A 15,982-nucleotide genomic window follows, 5' to 3' on the forward strand; every position below is an offset into this window, starting at 1 on the left:
CCGGATTAGCAACCTGTAGGAACACGCCACTTTCAGAAGCAGGCCAGGTAATAACCGCGTTGTAGAACTGGATCCACCGATTATGACCGCTGACCTTGTAGGGAGTGCCCAGTATGCGGACCACTCAATAAAGGAAGGAAGGACTTTCCGTCGGTCTGTACAGTCTGCCAGTGCAGCAGTGTAGAAGCCTGATTATTGTTGTCTTGTGACTGTGCTGTGTTAACAGTATGCCACCTGTTCGTTGCAATCTCCTTTCTGGTCATTGATAACGCCTCGTATCACAACACTCGAACAAACCACCGACGTCTTAATCAAAGGACGAAACGAAAGCCTGCCTATTGGAAATAAACATCCCATTTTGTGAAAACGTGTTGAAAGCTCAACTGTATGATTTAATCAAATTAAATAAGTCAAAGCACAAGTAATATGTGATTGATCAGATTTTAGCAGACAAAGAACGTACTGTGCTGAGACTTCCGCCTTACCATCCCGATTTAAAACCCATTGAACTTATTTGGACAGATGTAAAACAATAGGTTGCAAGCAAGAACTCTTTCTCTTTTACCCATAGGTGTAAAGGTTTTTATCTATTCATTTTGACCTATTTGGACAATGGTAGGACTCCTTGGATGAGTGATCAGCCCGACACAAGGCCTCTACCATACAAACACAGAAAGATGCAGACAAACATCCATGCCTTGAGTGGGACTCGAACCCATGGTCCCAGCGGTCAGGTGCACGAGGTCCATGCCTCAGACCGCGTGGCCACTGCAGCCGGTGCAAGCAAGAGCATTATGTCACGCTTTGTCACTCTTGTCAATCTTTATAAATATTAGTCACGTTTCGGCACTTCTGGCCACAAAACAAATGCATATACTATGTACTCCAAACACTTACTGACCCAGGAGATGAGAAAGCAAGCCACCAGGAAATAATGTTTATGGAAATGGCAATATGTGCTTCTTCATGTCACATTCTCCTACTCCACTTATCCATTTTTCCTTTTAATTTTAATAGATGTGGAATGCAGAGATTTACCACTACTACTATACCAAGTTTCAAATCTTGGCCCTAGGACTGACTATCCTGATTGAAGTTCATGGTTTCCCTCAGTCCCTGTGAACAAATGCCTTCACATTCTTTCCAATTAATTATTCACTTATCATCCTATTACTCAGTGCTGCATAATCTGATTGTTGTAAATATAATTTAATAAACCCTAAATAAATATATTTTTTAACATCCCTGATTATTTACAATCTGTCCTACATGGACATTCAGTAAATCCTCTGATATTGTCTAAAGACATGCAGAATACATGTCTAAATTAACAGAATGTTACTTTACAGCTTTCTTAAGGATCAATTTGAGTTAAATCTATTTGTGAAGTCTGATGGATTACTAAATAATTTAATCTAATTTTAATGAATGAATGATGTATGTTTTGTTTGTTTTTATTACTCTGTTCCAGGCTGACCCTGTTGTGCTATTTGACATGAACCCAGCATCCCTGAAGTAGTTCAGACTAGCAAGTACATGTTACAAATTACATTAGTCCCTGTTCCAACTAGGAACATAACATTTATGGCAGTTTATTGTAACTAACGAACTACTGCAGGAAGTAATCCTTGCCCTTCATGATGTATCATTTGTATTATGATGAAATTAATTTCATGTATATGTTAAACAACTGGCCCTCTGGTACCAGAACCTAAGGACTCAGTACTGCAAATCCCATGGACATGACTTTTAGCTAATTCCATCAACCTCAGTTTTTTACAACTGCTTATCTCAGATCAGCTCAACATCCTACATTCCATATCTTGGTTGTACAAGTTGTCTTTTCCCACCACATTTTGACACCAATAAAATGTATACGAAATAAAAAAGGACAATTGGCCTGGAGAAAAATATGCATATCTTTAGAAATGAGTGGAAAACTTTGAGGAATTACTATGCTTAGAAACTACTGGTGAGGACACTGTAAAATTATAATCCATCAGACAATGTTACATTTGTAAACAGCAGGAACACAAGTGAAAAATAATGTATCACTAAGATATGATGGAAAATCTGTCAACACGTTTAAAGCAGTGGTAACAGTTGGGATGCAGTGATTATATTGAGTGTTGAGAAACATTTTAATAAAAATGAACAACTGAGGACTGGTATAAAGAAATTGCCTACATGAAGGGAGTCAGGAAGCTATAAAGCAATTTCAGTGTTGTGCTAGATATTAAAATTTTGCAGAATACTTTGTAATATAGTCAAAAATTTATGGTTTTGTCCTAGATGCAGCTGCTCTCAGACAACTCTTCCTCAGCTGTAAGACCCTCTTACTGCCATTGGTACATTTGGTGGGAGCAGTTCTGGAATTGCTCTGGTTTGATGGCATGCAAAGCATCTTCTGTTGCATCAATAACTTCTTGCTTGGTGTTGAGATGATGACCTCTCAAATTTTGTTCTTCACTTTTGGGAAAATAACATAAATTGGAAATAATAGCCCAAACCTAAAATGGTAATGATTTCTGTTGTTTACTCATGACTTTATTATGTTAGAATGAACTCCAGTACTTAATAATCATTAATTTAACTTAAAAAATTCATTGTGATTATGATTAATGAAAATGAAATACCAGTGTTCCAAATTATTAAATTCAATATCTTCAGTATCAGATACAAGTTTGCATGTTTTGAGCTCTGTAAAATCATAAGTTACTTTATAATTAATGACTTAACCTGACTTTAGAACATTGGCTATGTTGTCCGGATATTAGTATCAGTTACTGACATTAACTAAACTAAATAGAATTGGAAATGGATATTATAAAAGACAACTCAAATGAACAAATACTTCGATATCTAGAGCTCTCACACCAACAATAATTAAAGAAATTACAATATGTTTATAGATGACTGTGTGTAACTTAACCGCTAGCTGCTACATAGACTATGTCTATGTTTACATGAACACAACCTCCATCCATTCAACACAATGCAAGACCATGATATTTTCAGAATGTGTGGGGATAGTACTTGAAGTCAACTTCATCTGTATCCATGGAGAGTGAGAACTTGCATGGGACATACAGACCTGCAGCCTGCAACACATTCTCAGAGTGACACATCCATAACAAATCTCTGTTCACAATATTAGTCACCCCTCTGAGTGTGTATATAAATGAAATTGGCCTGAATGAAGTTCGTACATAAAGCTGTGCTTATCTGCTTTATTAGTTATTCAGGAAAAATTATTTTGCATTTTATAATTCATTCATTTTCTAGTTATTAATAGAAAACAAATCTGTCAGCAATGTAAGCCACCTTACAGAAGCCACAGTAATGCTAAAGAACAAACAGAAACTGGATTTCTGAACAGTCTATCAGAGTAAACTCCTAACTAACTATGTACAGATTATACATGCATGACTCTTTTTATATAAACAAAGACGTCTGTGAACTGGGCTTTTGACATCTTTCTGCAACTGCTTCAGATGGGGGTTGGTCTACAGAAGATGTGGTCAAACAATATCATTTTTTGGAGCTTTATGGTCAGTATTGGTGATGGGGTTGGGAGGTTTGTTCCAGTGGTCGTGGTGGTGCAGGTATGCTTGATATTTTTTAAATATTGGTGTCTTACAGTCAATTCTGTTATGTTACATTGTCAGCCACTTATGTTAAAATGGTAGTTAACACTTGTGGATCCCAAGTAAGTTGGCTGAAAATTGTATTAAAAGTAAAGAAATATTTCAAGTTACCTGAAAAACTTGAAAATGGAGACTGGGCAACAGAATTAGTCAAAGATTTCAAGGCAGGGACTGAGTGATTGCATTCATGAAATTACTACCTGGCTGACCTTCTCAGAACTCTTACCGACACAGATGACAACACAACAGGATTATCGAAAAGAATGACAGTGTTTGATGATATTTACATTGTATCTCTAGCATGGTTGGATCAAGGAAGATACTTATTTGAGATTTAGATGATTTGCAAGGTTTCGCTAAAGAAGAGGAAGTCCAAAATTCTTGACATGGTATGTGTTATGAGAAGTTTTGAAGCACCAATGAAGAAATGTTGAATAATGGCTATAGAGTAATATGTGTGAAGTGGACTTCCAGCACATGTAAGACAGACATTGTCAATGCCACTGCAAAACAGAAGGAATAATAAGAGAGAGGGTGGACGAGTGGAATTCTAAACAGTTCAGAAAAAATAGCAATCATTAGAAACTATTCTTCAAAATAATGTCAGCTGTGCAAAATATAAAAAGCAATTTGTGAAGTTCTGTATAAGGACCAAACAAAACATTTTGGATTATAAATGTTTTTTTTGATTATTCACATATCTTGCACCATTCATTAGCCTGGATAATCAAGAGTTTACTGTAATAAAAATGTGGAAAAAATTTAGTAAATTAAATGCCATATTGTGGATCAAATTTGACTGTTTCCACTGAAATCTGTAGCTGTTTCCTGAGAACAGGAGTACTTACTCTGTACATATTGTCTGATGCAATGGGATCATACGTGGTGCCGAGTTTGTGTGAAGACACCAGAGGAAGTGTGGAGTAAGGCTCAAGGGAAACTGATGTGCTTCTGGCATGGCTGTACTGCTGTAAGTTGTCATGTGTTTGCTGTCTGGGACCAACTTCTGTATGTTGTGTAAGAAGACATTGAGGAGGAACATTTTCATTTTCAAACAATTGTAAGCCTTCATTTTCAGCTTTAGGGAAAACCTTTCTGAGATACTGCAGTGGATCTAAGATTGGAGTGACTGGTGGGATTGGCGGCGAGAAAGTCAAAGACAGGCCGTCACTTAATACAGGTGACAAGGGCATCTGCTCTTGCTCAGCTGAAACATACAGAATTTAAAATCTGTGTATCATCTAGAAGTGTTCGTCTGTGCAGTGTAATGTCAAGAAAACGGCAACGGGTGATTAAAAGCTCTATTACAGCACATATAAAAGTAGTCAGGTATATAATTTGGAGCAGAAAATGAAAATAACTTTTTTGAGATTAGCCACCTTTTCCAAGTGACAATGTATTTGCATTGATGTCATTTGTATTATTGTGAAAATTTGAAAGGGGCTCAATGCTGAAAGTTTGTGGAAGTACAGAGAGTTGAAGCTGAGGTATCAGACTTGGATATGGTAGAAACAAGTCTGACAGGTCCCAAACATATGAACAGAAAACAAAAATAAATACATTAAAATGATAATTAAAAAATGCTACAGAAGCAGAATTTTCTCGCTTTCTTTAATTGAAAAGAAGGAAACCAACTGACATGTTTTGTTAAAATAAACTGTTCTCATTTTATAAAAATCGACAATCAGAATAAAAGTGACATTAACATAAAATATCGTAACTCAGAAACAGTGACAAATAAAAAAAAAATTATTCACACTTCTTGCTCTAAATCATTTACCTCCTTAAGAATTATATTGGAACATTAAATCATCCTGATCATTCTGTATAATACTTTCATTCCACAACTAACTTATTATCCAACTAATAACCAACTAAGAGGAAAATTCAATACATTTTATTTCATACATCCTTACAGCTGCACTGATCTATAAGTATCAACTAAATAAAAAAACATGTGACACAGCATTTCATAAATGTCAATGAAATTAACATCCTACACATTTTTGTAATTTTTAATTGCCTACTTCACGGGTTCAGTTGGATTATTACACTATTAAAAGTTACATCACATTAGTATGATACATTGTGATATATATATATTTGTGTGTTCATAACTATAAAATGATAACTATATATATCATAATGTATCATACTAATGTAACATGTAGCATTTAACAGTTTAATGACCTATCTGGAACCTCTAAATATCGGAAATTCATACTGTTTAAACATGTGGAATACTGTAATTTTAATTTTAATTAAACTGAATTTTATGAAATGTTGTATTTAGACACCAGTGCAATCCAGTTCACAACCAATTTCATCCTAACCTCTATAATGAGCAGCCAAGAGTAGCTTACCTGATGAAGGCTTTTTATGCTGTACAACAGAGGCCTCCACATCCATGTTCACCAGCTTCTCTCTCCCATGGCTCGCAAGCAACTTCCTGCAGAAAACAGCTTTCAATAAAGTGAGCAAGAAGAGAGCACCTATCACACCCTACACCTCTGGAACATATAACTTTTCAACAGAATTTAAACTACTGTATTTTCTCAATTGTACGATACCATCAATTGTAACGTGTACCCTTGATTTAGTAATAGTATGTATATTACGGTTCCATGACAAAATATACATATTACAATAGGAATTGTCAATATTGTTGTTGCAGTGAACAACAGAAACGGCTGTATCACATAATAAATATGCTGCTTCAACACTTCCATTTGCTTGCCAACAAAAGAGTGGGAGTACATACCTCTTGTAAAAGACCTCTTGCAGCTGGCGCTGTGTTTCCAACAAATAGTCTGCAACACACACAAAAAAAATGAATGTCTGGAAACCTATCCACATTATGAAGCAGGCTTTTCACATCTGTATGCTACTTTCAGATATAAGCAAAATTAAGAGGCAAGTGTTAAAGTAATAAAACAATGGAGGAAGCCATGATGACGGAAGCAGTATGACCTCTGAAACGTTGGTAAACATCGACCAGACTACACAGCGCAACAACCCAGAAGACAGAAATCTTCATACTCTGATGACGGAGGCAGTATGACCTCTGAAACGTTGGTTAACATCGACCAGTCTACACAGCGCAACAACCCAGAAGACAGAAATCTTCATACTCTGATGACGGAGGCAGTATGACCTCTGAAACGTCGGTTAACATCGACCAGACTACACAGCGCAACAACCCAGAAGACAGAAATCTTCATACTCATCGCCCTGATGATGGAGGCAGTATGACCTCTGAAACGTTGGTTAACATCGACCAGACTACACAGCGCAACAACCCAGAAGACAGAAATCTTCAAGGATAATTTAATTTCTACTTGTTTTTTCATCTTTCTTCCTCTCTACCATGTGTGAATTCTTGTGACAAAAATAAACATTAAACAACTGCAAATGGAGATGAAGACATTCACATTCATGCATTATGGTATTCAAATTCCTTTGTTTTGTAATATGATCAGAAATAATAATGTCCAGATATGCACAACTGTGCTTAGTTTGAAATGGTTAGTGCATAGAAATATGACACAATAACCATAAGTATAAGGCTTATGTGAAAACTGTAAGATAACATGTGATATGCTGCAGTGCAACCATTGTCACCATGGTAACAAAACTATCTTTGTATGTGACCCATCATCATAGATGTAAATAATCTTTTTTTTTTTGATCATTAATACAATTTATTGCAGCATTACCTTTGAAAACAATACTGAAAGTAGAAAAAATTATAAAATTTCTTTATATAGTGAACTAAATGTGAAAAGTTCCACGTCAATGCCACCAGCCTCTTGTCAAACAGACCAACACAAAACTAACCTAACCTGACTCCAGATTTCAGATTCTTGCCAAATGCAGATTTTGCCAGACCTTACCATAGGTGATGCCACAGCATTTCTTGCTACCAGAGTTTCTGCTGTCAGAACACAATTTAAATTATTTTGGCACTGCATGAATGGGACAGTCATCCAGTCAAATCATAACACACACTGGGTATTATGTTAGGAGTAGATAGATTTATGAGGAAATTCATATGCACAGCATATTTTGCTATGAGCAGAAAGTGTGACTATGCTGCATTCAAGTTTGAATATCTTTGCATGCCTTTTCCATAACAAACCTCAAAAAAAGCCAAAAATTTGTGGATGTGGAGAATTCTAGGCCCCTGCATGGTTCAGGGTCCACATTAAGTTGTAGGTCCATTATTATCACTCTACCATCATAAATAAAGTGGAGATAAAGCAGTTATATATAATGTAAGATTTGAGGTTGAAAATTTCTGTCTTCTGGGTTGTTGCGCTGTGTAGTCTGGTCGATGTTAACCAACGTTTCAGAGGTCATACTGCCTCCGTCTTCAGGGCGATGAATATATATAGCTGAAAAAACAAGGACAGTGAACAGTACATAAATATGGAATATGAAAGGTAAGGGTTTGCTGAAAATGAATCTACACAGTGTAAATATGTTAAGTGGATCTAAAAAGTTAAGTAGATTTGCTAAAGTTGAACTACAAGGTGTGGGTTTGTTAGAAATGTTTCTACAACAAGAAATACTTAAGTTATTTTGACACGTAATGAGAACTGAACATGGAAGATTACCAAAAGCAGCAGTAGATAATACAAAACATTAGAAGCACAAATTAAGAAATAACAATGAGAACAAAGGTAAACTATGAAGTTACAGATTATAAAGTATAAATGGATGATAGTACATAATGAGCAACTTCATAAGCTATGCAGGTCACCCCTAATATTGTTAGAACAGTGAAATACCAGAGGCTACAAAAGGTAGGCATGGTGCTAGGATGTGTATAGAATATATACATTTTTCCGGTACCCAAGATTAATGTGTATAGACTTCTGGTGGGAAAACTTGATGGAAGATAACATTAAGATGGATCTTGGGGAAATACACTGTGACGATGGGAGATGTATGTAAGAGGTTCAGAAACGTGTCCAACAGTAGGTTTTAATGTTAGTGGCATTGAACCTTTGGGGTCATCTGCCAGAGTAAGTTAAAACACGTTTTACAAACCGGCAGAGACAAGTGGGAGTGGCTTTGTCTCACTAGCCAACATAGGTAAACAAAAAGGAAACATGAAACTAATTTTTACACGTTTAACTGAATGTCCAACTACCAGAGACAAAAGACATGCAAAGTTTGTCTGATAGCCAAATGACATACTTTCCAGTAACAGTTGATAAACTTTAGCTGAGGTAATAAACTGGCAGGGAGGCAAAGGGGTAGTATGTGGTCTTGAGGGTACATATCCTGCTGACAGATGTGTACCATTAAAAACTCGGGAATGCCATTCATTCCTACCAAGTCCGATGCATGCATGTCCAAGTCATGACTCCCGGGCAACGTTTTTACAGCTAAGTCTTGCAAGGGCAAACAAGCAAGTTCCTGACGCTTTCAAATTGGGACTGGCCAGCTTTGGGAAACAACCCCGACAGAAAAACATCACTCCCTCAGGATTGCTGAGGGTTGGGCGTGAGGCTGACAACCTCGCTTCGTAAAAAAAAGATTTGTCTCAAAACTTAAAGCTAAGCCTCGGAACCTGGAAAGGAAAATTCGGAAACGACCATAGCAATGGCAAATGGATAAGGAACTGGAAAACAAAGGCAAGAGATAGAAATGAATAGAGGTGAAAGATTGAAGAGGCCAGGGTTAAACTTTGAACTGCAGCGCCAAGAAGAATAAACAGGCAGCTCTCGACAGCAGGACTAGTGATTTACTCTTGGTGCTGAATTTCTGCACAAATTCCTTGTCCCAGTATGATGCGACTGCAACTGCATACTCCTTGTACTCCACTGCAGGGGTTTCCAGTAACACATTTCTGTCATCAGAAATCATCTTGGCCTTTGCTGCTTTAAAGCCCGTACAGGTCCTTGTGAACTCTGCCTTATTTTTCAGCTGTCGTTTCTTGTTGTGTTGAGTTGGAATGACTCTGGGAGCAACCCTGTAAGCACATATAATGCTCAACCTCACAATCCTTTGCTCAAAGTGTATGGATACGCTCAGAAAGTAGTTTAGCTGCAATATAAACATGCAATGGTTCAGAGGAGTGATTTAGCTTATTGTCGTACATTTAACACAATACTCATGATTTTTCTTCTCTTCAAGAATTCAGGCCTATTAAGAGCTACATCTCTTCTTTGGCCAAACATTCAGCTTATAGTGAAGTGCTAATTTTGTCATATAACCCAAGTCTAATAAACTTCCTTCTATAATTTTCATAATTACCTATTTTTCCTTTCTTAGATAATTGCATGTATTTTTGCCACTGACCATTTGATTGGTATTTTACACTGCAACCAATACAAGTTCAGTAAGTGGAGGAACCTGAATTTTAAGAATAATATCATATCCCAACAATTCTAATTTAGATTATAACTTTATATCAGTTTATGTTTATTTCCAAAATCACTAGGCATTCGTTTTTGATTTGGTGTAACAGTACCACAGCAATTTATGACCTCAGTATGTAAACTGTTCCATAAGCCTGGAGACAAAAAATAATTATCCGTATGCAGTTTATGTCCCAAATTTTAAATCTTGTCAAAGATGCATGAGTTACTGTCACTATGGCAGTGGCACAATTCCTGTCTTTGCCTAAATATACTGACATGTTGTTCATATATCCTTTAGAATAACATCGCTTGTAGATTTTTATCCCAGCTGTTATGTAAAATAAAAGTTGTCGTGCTATATGCAATGTAGGTGCTTGTGGGGAGAGGAGGTATAACTCCTATTCATTCTTGACCAGAGCACTAAATGGGGGTGAGTGGTCCATCTATTAAAATACCCTCACCTCTGAGCATTGCCTTCACTGCGTCTCTGTCCAAATGTCTGTTCAGGAGCGGGGTCATCTGGGGACAGTGAATCCTCAATATTGTAGTCACTGAAAAATACAAACTGCATACCTTGTATGTATTATTCAATAATTCACTAGCATCGAACCATTCATCATGCCTTTTGAAGGACCCTCTATATTGAATTAGCCCATGAGTTAGCAGCTAAAAAATAAGCTGAATTAAGTCCTAGATTATGGTAATTCTTTGTTTGCACATATTTTAAGCAGTTAGTTGGAGAAAAACTTCAAGAGAAAGAAATGTTTAAATAACATTATTATTATTTGAAGTCTTCACATAACTAATCACTATTACAAGCTTTAGTAATTCATTATATGTCTATGTTTATTATTTTACTAGCAACATGTCAGTTGATGCCTGATGATCGACTAGCTGTCTGATATATATCACTAGTAAAATAATAAACAAACACATAATGAAATAATAAAGCTTTAATAGTGTTTTATTCTGTGACGATAATTGACAATAATGTTGTTATTTAATTCAATCACAACATAACATCCCAATATAATCTAATAAATGTTTGTTTTCATAAGAAATGTGTACATTGTTTAATTTCCCATATTAATGTCAGGGTGCTTAAATACAGTTAAGGGATTTTATTTTCTAAACCATACACTGAAAATAAAAAATATGGGAACTTTTATCCCATTATATAAAAAACACATTGCACTGCCACTGATATTACACCTTTTAGGATTTTGTAGTATTAGGTGCACTTTTTTAATACTATCTAGTGCTGTTACTAGTGGACATACTTATATGGTATCACCACAGAAATTTCACATGTCAAGTTACAATGATTCATCATGTATCATCATAATACTGAAATATTGAAACATGTCCCAAAGTCACAACATTGTTATTTTCCACTTCACTAAAACATTATGCTAATATATGATGCATATTTTACAAGACTTATCATCCCACAAAACTTCTGCGCCTTACGCTGAACACTGGCAGTGTTCTGAATTTAATAGAACTGTTTCCACAATTTAAATTTAATTACAGAGAAAAGTAGGCTAGTTTTGACACGCAGTATGAGAACAAATGCCTGAATACATGAATCTGGGGTTTGATACCTTCGTCTACCCGAATGCACAATCCGGCTTGAACTCTTCCCCACTATCTTCTTCAGTGCTTCTTCTAGCATTGATTTTCTGAGTGGCTGTAAACCTAAAACAACAACCAAGTGAGTTTTGCTCAAAGTGGTATGCATTCCATTAACTCAAACAAAAGGATCTTCCATAACTAGTTGAGTGATTCAATCTGTTAAACAAAATTTAATTTGTATATACCCAGAAGTTTCAGGAAACCCTGTAAAAAGCAAGAACACAACATTACATTAGATATGAGGTTCTTACAGCAGTGATCATGTCAATGGTGGTCTTCTGTGTTGTAATGTATATGGACTCACAGATATTTGGTATGTACCTTTAAGTCCATAGAGCATTACAACCCAGAAGACCAACATTGACTACATTATATGTTTGGTTTCTTATTGTCCCATTAATTGCTAATATTGAAACCATAAAAATATACTGATAATGCAGTACCATGATTATTTCCATTCCTATCAAGTTAGACAGAGGTACCATCAGTATCACCACAACATCAGAACTTTAAAAGGTAAGATTACCTAGATTATCAACATAGGGTTTTAATTCAGCTTCAATTAAAACTTAATATATTGGATAATTAATAATCCCATCAATGCCGTTAATCTCAAATACTGTTCTGGCTTCAAGGCTCAACTTAGAATTGGCCCTTCCATAATTGATATGGTTTACCTGACCTTTTGGTGTATACTGCTATAATCTTTTGGAAAATCCTGTTTCATCCATTATTATCCATGTTGTGAAAAAACGTGATTTTCATCAGTTGTATAAACAATGTTAAATATGTTTAGTTCTTCTATAATTTCTTGGTTTCCAGTATATTATATCCACGGTATATAAATGTACCGACTTCTTCAATTTTGGCTCTTGTTAGTGATTTACCTTGGGATTTCAGAACCTTTGTCTTTGCGATTAATATAAATATTTACTTAGAAGCTGCGTATCTGATAACTATTATCAATAAATTGCATGGAAATTTTGTATATTCAGATTAGAATAAGCTTGAACTTAAATTCAGGAAAAAACGACAATTACTGATACCTGTCCGTCTATACACACATCCATGCATGCATTTGCACAAAGATGCACTCTGACACATACATAACCCTTGACTACTCAGGTTTTTAATATTGGCAGTGAGATTTAATTTTGTGCACATTAGACAGGACATATTAACAGTTGTCTTAAAAACTTATACATAAACTAAAAAGAATCATGTTAAAAATTATTTTCTTACAATGTCTGTCCCACTGCTACCATATGGTAATGAGGCATGAGTATTATGAAAGTCTGAATAATAAAATATATGGTTTACAGAAATGGAATGTTTGTAATCTGTAAAGGATGTAAAAAACTGGACAAAATTAGAATATCAGAAAAAATTAAAAATATTCAAATTTGAAATGTTTGAATGGAAACAGGAATGGGCAAATCACTTGTCAATAATGAATGAAACAATTTTTGAATGGAAAATAGTTTATTGTTAATGAAGAGGTAGTTGAGTAATACATTGTACTTATGCTGTAGAACTAATAAATGTAGGAAAATACTTGTATAAAGTTAGATGTAAATAGCAAAATAAAATCAGTAATATACAACTGGAAATAGGGAAGGGGTGTAGATTTATAGTTACAAGAATGAATATTGCATAGAAAGAGTAAAGTGCCACTAGAGATAGATATATTAGACCTGTGGGCCACAAAGCCTGATGTCAGGCCAACACAGGCTACTGTTTAGAGAATTCAACTCATAAATGATTGATTGTTTGATATCATGATTGTGTACTTTCAATTAATAAGTCACATTTTATTTATCAAAATCATACCTTTGCGAGTACTGAAGTTGGACAACACACCACGCCTGGAGGGGATAAAATTCCTCTGAAAATAAAACATCTATAATTGGCGGCTAAAGACAAAGAAGGTGAAAGATAACTGCAGTTACTACTTAAATGTAAATTATAATTGGAAAGTAATGTAACATACTTACGCGGTATGACTTTTTATATTTGCCAGCCATTATCACAGATAACACATGCAACCCTTGAATACGATTAATCGATTGCTATCAATGCAATGTAATGTACATGGCACAGATTACATTGCTTACGAACTTTCCTTCAACGGAACATTTTAGGTAATAAAAATACTATAATTTCCACCGCATATTGTCTTTATTCAACGTTCGTTGACTCAAACATTACGTACAGTCACAATACACTTTAGAAATGAACCGTGATCACAGTGCATACCGATCGTAATTTTTACCTTGCAGCAACAAATTTTCTCATGTCTTTGGCATCTGCCGGCAAAAAACATGACCATGTCTTCGCCTACTTCAACCGGATGTGCCACATTCCGTTCCACAAAGAAGTTAAGATGTGGATTTATGAATAAAAATGGATCTTCTTCAAAGATAATTAGTGTACAACTTTTGTGAAATTGTTTACTTTGTGATAGATATCTTAACAAAACCTTCTTACATGTTTTAAATACGAATTGGTATTATTTCTGAAGACAGGGCAAAATATACTGATATTTTGAAAATGGAATTTATTTAAAAATACGCTTTCCATGCTGTTTTGTCAATAAATATCACTGTATTTCTGAACTGATATAAATATTCCACTCTAAGATAGTTCAGGATCCGAAAACCATACCGACGAACCTTGGGCATAAACTTTACCCCCTTTCTAACTACTTGGCACACTACGAGTTGAGGCTATTAAAAATTACACTGGTACATAACATTAATACGAGGAATTTACTGATATAAAAATCCTGTTATTAGTCACTGCGACCTGGATAGCTGTCATCTAGCCTAACCTCGTCTTGGCTCTGCTCACATCCACCATTCTTCTCTAGTCACTGACCAATTCTACAGGCATTAACATGTTCTGTGTAAAGCGGTCACTAGTTGAAACCATTTAATAAATGTAACCGTAATAATGCGTTGCATTGTGAAATATTTTGGAGCATTCTAAACCTACAAGACAGAGAGTAAAGTTATCTCCTGGACTACGTGTAACATTGCCGTCGCTTGACACTGAATAGTCCTGGCGTTTTGTTGTCATCGCAAAATAGAGGTTGCTTAGAACAATCTTGCAAGAACATGAGAAACTCATATGGAGCTAATTCATTCTTCATAATTCACTAGCACGGTACAATTCTAAAATAACATAAAATAATTTAATAATTCACATTCTAATTTGCTGAGTGGTATTGGAAACGCGTATAAAGGAAACATTATCGTCGTGTTAAATCTTGAATAAGCTAATGACTTGCAATTAAGCAATATTTAAGGATTAAGGTTGAAGAAAAACTAACGAAGCCTCGCTCCCATACTTAAATTCTGATACATATCAGACTGGACCGCCACGGTGGTCTAGCGGTTAGAACGCTGGCCTTGTAATCCTGGGGTCCCGGGTTCGATTCCCGGTGGTGCCCAAATTTATAACTTGTGTTGTTTTCCTCGGGGGCTTCCCCGGTTTCTCCGTGGCATCCCAACAATTACTCCATTCACACACAGAAGAAGACAATGGCAAACCACTTCTGATTCATCTGCCGAGTAAAAAACATATCAGACAGACTTGGTGTAGCAGACAACAAAAATAGACAAAGTTCCGGAGGTTCCGGTTTCGAGTCTTGGCCAAGTTACTGGCTATCCAAACTGAGATGCTTCGTGGTTTTCCTCAACATTTCTAGGCGAATATCTTTGTCGTGCACCAAAGTAGGACAGAACCTTCTCTTTACAAACCCTTTCGTATTCATCAACTCGACCAAACTCTGTAGATTACACGAAGTTGATAAATAAGACAATGGTAGACACATCTGCAGACTAAAGAATGTAGGAGAATATTTGGAATTAAGAGGGAGGCAGTGATAGGAGGCTGGAGAAAACTTCATAATAATAATAAAACCTTCATAATTCGTACGCCATCACTATTAGGAAGATGAAACCAAGGAGAATGAGGGAAAATTTCGACTGGATTCACCTGTTGATAGGAACTGGTGGCAGGCACTGGCGAATACGGCAATGGACCTTCAGGATCTGCAAGAGACTGGGAGTTTTTTGACAAGCTGACACACCATCAGCTTCTCAAGAAGTATTCTGCTCCATCGTTCGTCAGCCACTCAGACAAAAGGCTTGAATGTTGGAAGACCAATAAAAATAAACTGTACAATGGAAATTCTTATCGAAAGGAAACCGATGGAGGCAGAAAGTACCTCTGAAACGTCGGTGAACTTCTCCCAGACTACATGTCGCAACATCCCAGAAGACAGACGTCTTCAGACTCACCGCCGTGAAAACTTCAAATCCCAAA

The 15,982-nt window shown here is 36.0% G+C and overlaps 1 protein-coding gene and 1 long non-coding RNA gene across 3 annotated transcripts; one reads left to right on the forward strand and one right to left on the reverse strand.

Moving 5' to 3' along the window:
• Nucleotides 1-53: 53 nt before the first annotated feature.
• Nucleotides 54-5,405, forward strand: LOC147873011 (uncharacterized). Its single transcript, XR_015536382.1, has 2 exons — nucleotides 54-2,518; nucleotides 2,913-5,405. It is a non-coding gene; the product is annotated as an uncharacterized LOC147873011 (long non-coding RNA).
• LOC110837744 (uncharacterized) lies at nucleotides 2,642-15,871 on the reverse strand. Of its 2 annotated transcripts, XM_087353447.1 has the most exons (9): nucleotides 13,648-15,843; nucleotides 13,484-13,538; nucleotides 11,623-11,716; nucleotides 10,480-10,569; nucleotides 9,404-9,627; nucleotides 6,409-6,457; nucleotides 6,011-6,096; nucleotides 4,496-4,854; nucleotides 2,642-3,101 (listed from the first exon to the last, which is right to left on the reverse strand). In XM_087353447.1, the coding sequence occupies exons 1-9, from the start codon at nucleotides 13,675-13,677 to the stop codon at nucleotides 3,015-3,017; spliced, it is 1,074 nt and encodes a 357-aa protein (XP_087209573.1). In that variant the 5' UTR covers nucleotides 13,678-15,843; the 3' UTR covers nucleotides 2,642-3,014. The 2 variants fall into 2 exon arrangements, with proteins under 2 accessions (XP_087209573.1, XP_087209574.1); XM_087353448.1 differs by lacking the exon at nucleotides 4,496-4,854 and having other exon boundaries at nucleotides 13,648-15,871.
• Between the last annotated feature and the right edge of the window lie 111 nt (nucleotides 15,872-15,982).

The sequence above is a fragment of the Zootermopsis nevadensis genome, unplaced genomic scaffold (genome assembly GCF_977971745.1).
Source record: "Zootermopsis nevadensis isolate Lab colony 2312 unplaced genomic scaffold, Znev_1.0 Znev_ptg000022l, whole genome shotgun sequence".
Lineage (NCBI taxonomy): Eukaryota > Metazoa > Arthropoda > Insecta > Blattodea > Termopsidae > Zootermopsis > Zootermopsis nevadensis.